The sequence below is a fragment of the Carica papaya genome, chromosome 5 (genome assembly GCF_054855325.1).
Source record: "Carica papaya isolate Zhongbai chromosome 5, ASM5485532v1, whole genome shotgun sequence".
Classification (NCBI taxonomy): Eukaryota; Viridiplantae; Streptophyta; class Magnoliopsida; order Brassicales; family Caricaceae; genus Carica; species Carica papaya.
In genome coordinates this window covers 14,192,426-14,202,252 of record NC_142313.1, presented here as the reverse complement: position 1 = coordinate 14,202,252, position 9,827 = coordinate 14,192,426, and the positions used below count along the sequence as shown (strand labels likewise).

Sequence of the window (9,827 nt, the reverse complement as noted above, 5' to 3'; positions counted from 1 at the left end):
CTAACTCGCCGTCTTCCTGCGGACGAGCTCGGGAACCACGTCTTCCTGAGCTACACTAGCCCAGTAAAGACATCACACTATCTCACTGCCACAGGAGTAAAGGTTGGTAGAAAACAAAAACAACTAATGGAGCATAATTTATAACAAACTCATTTATTGACATAAAAACCTTTACTGTTTACTTACCTCGATGAGGTTCATGAAAATAACCTATGAAAACAATAACATGATAATAATAATAAAATCATATACACTTTATAACAGAACACATGTCCTACTTTTTGCACTTCAATAATCAGACAATAAAGTTCATCTTTTACCAGCCTACTAGTATCCATGGGGATCCATAGGGGGTCCCCGCTACACGTGAACCATTAACATTAATAACCTGATTCTAGGGTCGTCCCCATACCCCGTCCAGTATGGGCGCCAAAACCATAAGCCTCAATACCTCGTCCGGTATGAGGGTGAAATGGGCCGTCCCCATACCCCGTCCGATATGGGCGCCAAAACACATAAGGTCTCCATACCCCGTCCGGTATGAGAGACCACGTTCCCGGTAGGGTTCCCTACGAACTCGGTCCGTCCACCATCTCCCAGGATATCTAGTCAGGTTGTCCACACTATCCATTTATCAATTCACATAACCTTTTTGCCCTTTTTCATGGTCTCAATCATTCAATCATACACAACATATAAACCAGTCATCGACACCAAACAAGACAACACAGTATCGGGTTAACCATAATACCAACCATAATAAAAGAAACCATGATTCATGCATACGAGACCATAAAATAAATACATCAAACATCATTCTGCATTTAATACTGAAAAATAGATCAAACGACAACTGACCAACAATGTACTAGATTCAGGCTCCATTGGCAACCTTAATCAATTATACATCTATAAAGTTACAAAATACCATTTAATTATTCATTAAGCTTTAATACCGTGATAGGAAATAAGGTGAGAGATCCTTACTTATTTCGGGGTCTGAAGTCGGCAATACAGTGCGCCTACAGGCTGTCCCTAAATTCCTTGAATTTTTTCCCAGAAAATTGAAACGCACTACCGGTACCTGCACGTGTCCCAAAAAATTCCAAATCAAACATAGGGCCCCTTTCGGCCAATATCAGAATTCCGACACAGCGGCTCCGCCGCGCTTCTGCGATGGCGCCGCCGCCTGCGACGACGATCCGCCTCAGGTTGGCTGTTTTTGGCCGTTTTCGGCCGAATTTGGCCAAACTTGCATTGGTCCCTGCGATAAAACAACCCTAGGGCCCTCCGTGGGCAAAAAAATCACGAAAAGCCGATACTTACCGGCGGCAGTGCTCTCGGGTGCGGCGGCTCCTCCGGCGTGAGTCGCATTTTGATGTTTGGCTCTGATCAATCTGTAGAGAAAAGAACGGTGATCATAGTGGTATAAAATTTGCATCAAACGGAGGCCGGGAAGGGCCTCATCGGAGGCAAAAACAGAGGGGAGTCGCAGCGCTGCCGTCGAACTTCGGCGGGGTTTTCGGCCGATTAGCCGGTGGTTTGGCTTCGATTTGACCATAGGCAGATTCAGCATTAAAAAACGAGCCAGGGGGAGAAAATTTAGCTCGATTGGTGGTCAGAAAATTCTCCGGTGCGGCGGCGGGTGGCGGTGGCCGGCTCCTCCGGCGTCTGGTTCTTCTTCTCCAGCGAGACACTGGCGACTAGGGTTTTGTGGTCAGGTGTGGGTGGGGTTATTTATACCATTTGCCTTTTAATCTCAACCGTCCATCAAGATTAAATCTGTACCGTCTGATCGCGATTTAATTGGGATTAAATATGGGTCGTCCATCGCGATGCGATCTGGACCGTCCGTGCCTGATTGAATCTGGGCCCTGCGATAAAACAACCCTAGGGCCCTCAGTGGGCCAAAAAATCACGAAAAGCCGAGACTTACCGGCGGCAGTGCTCTCGGGTGCGACGGCTCCTCTGGCATGAGTCGCGTTTTGATGTTTGGCTCCGATCAACCTGCAGAGAAAAGAACAGTGATCACAATGGTATAAAATTTGCATCGAAGGGAGGCCGGGAAGGGCTTCATCGGAAGCAAAAACAGAGGGGAGTCGCGGCGGTGCCGCCGGACTTTGGCGGAGTTTTTCGACCGATTAGCCGGTGGTTTGGCTTCGGTTTGACCATAGGCGGATTCAGCATCGAAAAACGAGCCAGGGGGAGAAAATTTACCTCGATTGGCGGTCGGAAAATTCTCCGGAGCGGCGGCGGGTGGCGGCGACCAGCTCCTCCGGTGTCTGGTTCTTCTTCTCCGATGAGACACTGGCGGCTAGGATTTTGTGGTCAGGTGTAGGTGGGGCTATTTATACCCTTTGCCTTTTAATCTCAACCGTCCATCAAGATTAAATTTGTACCGTCCGATTGGGATTTAATTGGGATTAAATATGGGTCGTCCATCGCGATGCAATCTGGGCCGTCCGTGCCTGATTGAATCTGGGCCGTCCGTGCGTACATTTGATATGGGCCGTCCATACGCGCGGGAACGGATCTGGGCCATCCGATCGCGCGCACACGGATCGCCCACGTAGCCCGTCCCGTGCCAGCGTTTCCTTGCCACGCGGCGTGTCCTAGTTAGCCGGGGCTGCTGACGTGGCGCAACTTTTTTAAATTGCGTTTTGACCCCCGGTTTCCGATTTTCTTTTCAAAAATACTCCCATAATCCAAATTTTCACCCATTTTTCTCAAAATCAATTTCAATTAATTCCAAAAAATATTTTTACCCAATTTTATCATTATTATTATTTTTATTTTCATTAAATTAAATTAAATTAAAATCTAAAAAATTCAAATACAAAAAAGAAAATAAATAAAATAAAAATAATATATAAAAAAAATATTTTGGGTGTTACAACAATGATATATATAAAAGAAACTTACTTCAAAATTTCTAAAGAATATTATGACATCATTTAGCCCAGAAAGATCACAAGTATCTTTTTATAATAGCCATATAATGAGAGACATGCAATGTTAGAATTTTCTTTTTCTTTTTAAAAAATAGACCTTACTATACTCTTGAAACAAAATTAGTTAATTATGATAATACTATAACAACCAATATGTGGTGAGTAAAGTCATTGATTTAAGAAAATATATATTTCTATTAATTTTCTTGTTTGAGATATAATAGTAATAAAAAAAATATCGAGTTTAAATCTTATTATTATCAAATAGGATCAAAGTATCTTTTGAAAGCACATATTAAATTTTAGAACTCTTGAATTGGTTATTAATGCTTGCACTCTATCTCATTTACTATCAATTTTTTTTTCTTGATTTTAAATCCTATTTGTTAACTAATATAAGTTAGGAACGTCAAAAATATTTGGTCCGAGTTAGGCATAAAAAGCCTCCCATATTAAAGCATTTATTGCTTATTATAGTTTTAGATATCCAAGTAAATGAAAACGAAAAAAATAAGACTTCAAGCTAAAAGTATCCTCAAGCAAAATTTCGATTCACTATGTGACATAAATGGAACTGAAAAGCTATAAACATCATCATAGTGCAAAATCACTTTTCTATACCAAATATTATCTATCTTCACATGCTTTTTCCATTCACTCATTTCTACTCTTTACACACTAAACTTATGCACCATGTGGAGAAGAATAAATGGCAGCACAATTGCTCTCCACTCTTAATACAAGGAACTCATATTTGATATAACCAATAGAGATCATGCAGATCCAATGATCAATGGTTGATTTCTTGCAATGGAGCAATAAAAATGTTATTTTCCTTTTGTATGCAAAAACCGCGTAATAAAGAAAAAAAATCAAGGTAGCTCAACCAAAAAATATTTCGTTAAATGAGTTATAGCTAATGAAGAATACAAGAGGTAGAAGTTACATTAACACACCAAATAAAAAAAAATGATTTATACTCAAGTGCCATCTAAAAGGGTTATCATAAAACCCATTAAATATTTTTTCATCCTAAAAATATATTACAATCGTAGCCATGTCTCATACTTTAATCAACATAACTTACTAAATGATTATTAAATTCACATATAAAATAATTACTATAATATGAATAAGATATCTTTCATCAACATTTAGGTTGTGCTATAAAAAGTTTTAAAGACATACCCTTCTACAACTTAGTAATTGTATCATCCATACCAAAATAAGTAATTATATTTTATATCAAACCAGAGTCATAAACATAATAGACCATAAAATTACATTAATTTAGATAACCACAACATCACTTTAGAAATAAGAATAACAATGTCTCTTTTTTCTTTTCTTCTTTAACCAATTTAAAGTTAAGAGATGATATATACTCAATAAGCAATTACAACAAATCTTATTTTCAAACATAAATGTAAATAAGAATGAGAAAGCTCAAGTCCAAATTATATAAAAATACGTTTGTTCTCTCAGGATGTTAATCAAGTACATCGTAAACCTATAAATGAATTAGCTAATTTATATCACGCCAAGTGACTAACTCCCTAACCTTCATTATCTTCATAGAAGGTAACTTTAATGAAATCCCAAATTTGATATCACTAAATTATAATACCTCAAAGAAAGGGCTTAGATACATTAAAATATTTTATATTTATGAAAAAGTATCCTAAATATACAAGACAAACTAGTTAGAAATAAAAATTATGCATTTGATACAAAATAATAATTGATAAAAGTCATAACAAATTTTTTTTTGCTTTTTAAAGCTTTAAATTCTTTTTCTTTTCCGTAAGACCAATAAGTCTTTTATTTCAAAGTTCAATTACAATTTGAAAAATCTTATTATAGTTAAAGACATAATGTTTAAATAATCTAAAAATTCTTAACAATCTTTAATAATCGTACCTTAGAATCCTTTACCAAAGACAAATGTCTAATTCCCATTTGACTAGTTGAAGGAGTTCGTTACTTCAACGAGATAGACTTGAAGTCGGGATATCACCAAGTGGAAGTGGTGGAAGGCATTGGAAGACCGTGTTAAAGACAAGGAAAAGGTTATGTGAATGGATCGTCATGCCATTTGGCCATATTATGGTAAGGCCAATACACCTCAAATCTTTCCTTGACATAGTCTCATATTTAGGATGTAAAAAAGAAAATAATTGATTTATTAGCTCGACAATTTGAAAGTACCTAAATACTTTAATAGTTGGTTATTTCATGCAAATTTTTTTTTTTTTTATATCTCTTCACATGAAATACTAATTACTCAAAATAAACAAATTTAGTGGTTGATGTACATATTCTACTAATATAGTAGTTAAAATTTTTATACTCACATTTTTTTTTAAATTTTATATAACAATTAGGTTTATTTAATTATAATAATAAAAATATAAATATTTTTTTTATTGAAAATTTTATTTATTTTAAATATAATCAAAACCAAAGCTGATTATTTGATAATTATCTTTTTTTTTTCTCCTAATTAAAAAAAGAATTATGAATTAATTTATCTTCGGCGTCCGCTAATTGTTAAATAATAATAATAAATTATAAGTTAATTGGCAAGAATACTGTACATGTGCATACATATCTACACACACAAAGTTAGACAACATTAGTATCAAACACTACCAATTAATTGATTAGACGTACGTATTTCTTTTACCAATTTAATTATAAATATATTATATATCATACGCACATGTAAATAATATATAACTTTTGAGATCGTATCATCAAACATTATCAATTATTTCACAATTAATTAACTTATATGAATATAATTTTCCACCAATTTAATTCATTTAATCATATGTACATACGTAATATATAAATGTTTGTGCATATAATTATATATTGAAAGAAAATAAATACTGACGTCAGCGAGGCAAGGGGAAAAAGAATTGGTCAACCCACCAAGCAAATTACATTTTACAACCACTCTTTCTTTTCCCCCTCCCCTAAAACGAAGCAAGGCCGAAACCACTTCCCCCCCTCCCTCCCCAAAAAAAAAATTTAATGATTGTTTTTATGGCCACCATCCCAACCCACAAAGTCAGAGAACTTCACCCTCTAACCATCACCCACGGCGCACGTTAGTATTATCTCTTCCGTCATAGCGGTGGTCTCATCCATCTAGATCTCAAAATCAGCCGCACACCCCTCCCCCACTCTTTTAGCACCCCACCACCACTACCCATTCAATATGTCACCAAACCCTTCTTCCACCACCTTCTCTTCTTTCTTTTCGTCTCCTCCTAAACCACCACCACCTTTTTATTTCCTTCTCTTGCTAACTTGCGCCGCCTACCTTATCCTTCGCGCACGCCTTTTAAAAAAACCTGACCGTCTTCACCGCCACCACCTTCTTTACTATTTCTTAACCCTAATATCCTCCCACGGCCACCATTGTTTACCTAAATCCAATGTCGGCTCCGCCATCACCAACCATTCAAAACCCTACTCCTCCTCCTCCTCCAAATCTTTCACCAACGCCGACTCAGTCATCACCGCCTAAACCTCAAATCACACCACCAGCTTCCACCTCTGTTCCGGGTATTGTCACCATCGCCGCCGATGGTTCCGCCGTCGCCGCCGCGGTTACCACCACTGCCGCACCCTCCACCAACCCACGACGTCTTCCTCCACCGTGCTGGTCCCACGACGAGACCGTGGCCCTCATCGATGCGTACCGCGATAAGTGGTATACCCTGAGGCGTGGGAATCTCAAGGCTACGCACTGGCAAGAGGTTGCCGATGCCGTCGCCCGCCGTTGCCCCGCGGCTTCCCCGCCTAAGACTGCCGTGCAGTGTCGTCACAAGATGGAGAAGCTCCGAAAGAGGTACCGTGCTGAGATCCAGCGAGCCAGATCTATGCCGATATCCCGTTTTTCTTCCTCCTGGGTGCACTTCAAGCGCATGGATGCCATGGAGAAAGGACCGTCTGCGAAGCCTGATTACAATTCGGATAGTCCAGATGAAGATAATGATGAAGACGAGGAAGATGATCTAGATCAGGATTTGTATGATGATATGTACAAAAATGGTGGTGGTGTTGTTAACACTAGGAGCATGCAAAGGTTGTATAATCGGAATGGGATTGTTGGTGGTGGGGGTAGTAGTAGTAGTGGAGGTACTGGGTTTAGAATTAGAATACCTACAGGTGTAAGTATAGCCCAACCTGGGCCAAGATTTTACGGGAAGATTGATCAGAAATACGCTGGTATCTCTAATTCGAATGCTAATTCTAGCCCTAACTCAAATCCTAAGGTGGGATTCGGGGCTGGATCCAATTATGCCACGAAAGTTTTGAGGGGTTGCGAGGAGATGGGGAGATCGGGACTAGGAGGGAAAAGGGAGAGAGAGAAGGAGAGTGATCCAATGACGGAGATGGTAGGTGCAATAAAGTTGCTAGGAGATGGGTTTGTTAGGATGGAGCAGATGAAGATGGAGATGGCAAGGGAGATGGAGGCGATGAGGATGGAAATGGAGATGAAGAGGACTGAAATGATATTAGAATCTCAGCAGCGGATTGTGGAGGCCTTTGCTAAGGCCTTCTCCGAGAAGAGGAAGAAACCAAAAAGAATGCCATCACCGGATTCTTAGAAATGGATTGAGAAATGAGATTGGGGGAGAGGTGGATATGTAAGTTTACTAATGCTAGTTTTAATTTTTGTAGGTTTAGTTTCTTTCTGAGGACTCTGGACCTAGAATTAGCTGTAATTGCCTGTTTCAGTGTTTTGCCTTCTGATTTTTACTTTCATCCTTTTCAACTCTATATTTGTTTATTTGTAGATTTGCTGTCTGTTTGAGACAGGGCATATATCTTCTTTTGTTCTCACTGCCTTTTGTGATTGTGCTTTGTGTTTTACTTACTGGATTCTGACCCTGCAGAAATTTATGATGTATGTCTTAGCACTGGAAGTTTAGTAATAGTGATGGTGAGGATAAGAATGATGAAGTTCAGGAATGAAAGAATTGAACAACTCAAATCTAAGAGGAAATGTGATTGTTGAGTATATTTGATTTATATCCGGGTATGAAGGTTTTCGGTAGTTAGGAATTCTCTTCCTTATGTTTATAGGAAAAATCTATGGTTCTTCTCCGGGGGCGTTATCCGGGAATGAAGGTTTTCAGTAGTTTGGTGGGTTTATAGGAATTCTCTTCCTTGTGTTTATAGGAAAAATCTATGGTGCTTCTCCGGGGGCAGTCAAGTCTCCGAGATAATCTTATAAGATTTTGTGGTAATTTGATAATATTGTGTAGTAATTTACTTTGAAATGTTATTATATAATTTTATGAAATGTTAAACAATTTCTGGGAATCGTGGTGCTTAGGTAAAAGGTCCTTTTTCCAATGTGTGAGAACAACTTTCTGTCACTTGAAATGGCTGAAAACTATTGCCGCAATCTGAGAACAAAAGTGTGTCTGAAATAATAATCTCTTTGCTTTGTGATTCTTATTGGAGATTGTTTTCTTGATTGTTAGAATACTTGAGTTTTCATGTTTCCACTGTTAATTTCCAATGTGTGGGATTTTTAATTTTTAGATTGGCCAATTCTGAAAGATACAGTTTAAAGGTAGGAATGAAAGATATGGTTTGGTTTCACTTATTTACACACTAATTCAATAAATTTAGTTATTTTTCCATTTCTGTAGATGAGATAACCAAAAAATTCCTTACAATTTTCTGGTCCTTGACAGAGTTGTATTATGTTATTTTACCATGTGGTTGGATGAAGGCGAGTATAATCTTCAGATTCAACCAGGTTGAATGCCTGCACTTTGGTATTAAATATATATGTATTTACTATGTAAAACTGTCAGGATAGATGGATCCTGATTTGAGAAGAAGATTTGAAGAAAGACTTAGATTTATATTTTTCTTGGATACAAATTCGTTCCAAACAAATCTCAAACTAATATTAATTGGAACAAACTCAATCTTGGTAGCCAGTGATACCAGGAAGGTATATAGAGAGTATGGTGGTCGGTCATGGTTGGCGAGCTGGTCTATAAACCCTTGAAGGTGGTGAGAGAATGTTGTGACCATTAGGGGTCTTAAAAGTTCCAGATGGATAAAAAAACAGAAAGAAGTCGGTAACAATTCAACTTATATATATATATATATATATATATCTAAAGAGAAATAGAAGAAAAACTCGGGGAGTAGTAGAATTTACATGATATGGATCAACATTTTCTCTCCTAAAGCCCTAATTTAAACCTACTCCATTCTCCCTGGAGTCATAATAATATCTTATGTAAATCATAGACTAACTACATTGTGATTTACTTCTAAACGTATAATTTTTTTAAATTACAATTAAATATGAAACTTAAAAAATTATTTTAAAATGTTTATGAATGCATTGCAATTGTAAGTAAAACTCTAAATAACACATTTTTAATATAGTATATTTCACTCGATTTTAATAAATATTATTAAGTTATCTCTATTTTTAATTAAAAGAATCTATCCATCCATTTGAAATGTTCATTTTGTTTAAAAAATAATTTATTTCAATTTCGTAAATAAAATAATTAATTTTATTAAATTAAATATTATAAATCTAAAATATTACTAACTCGTGCTAGTAAACTTTATAAGTTTAAACTCTAGCCGACTTTTAACTATTATACAAAAATTTTAATAATTATATTACCTGTTATATTTTTATAATTCTATATAAAAAAAAAAAAAAAAAATTGAGCTCATGTTACATCGGTCGGATCACAATGGCTTGGCTATACTACACATACAGATATAATGTATATAATTCCTAACGAAGTTTGGGAATCAAAATGTTTTTATTTTTATTTTTGAATAAGGCATATCTGTTGAATCTTTTGATCT

General features: G+C 36.8%; 1 protein-coding gene across 1 annotated transcript; it reads left to right on the top strand.

Annotated features, from left to right (window-relative positions):
• The first annotated feature begins 6,413 nt into the window (after positions 1 to 6,413).
• On the top strand, positions 6,414 to 7,811 carry LOC110816245 (uncharacterized). Its single transcript, XM_022044360.2, is given in 2 exon segments — positions 6,414 to 6,602; positions 6,605 to 7,811. Coding segments are annotated over 2 exon segments (1,026 nt in total). The 5' UTR covers positions 6,414 to 6,548; the 3' UTR covers positions 7,577 to 7,811.
• Positions 7,812 to 9,827: the final 2,016 nt, after the last annotated feature.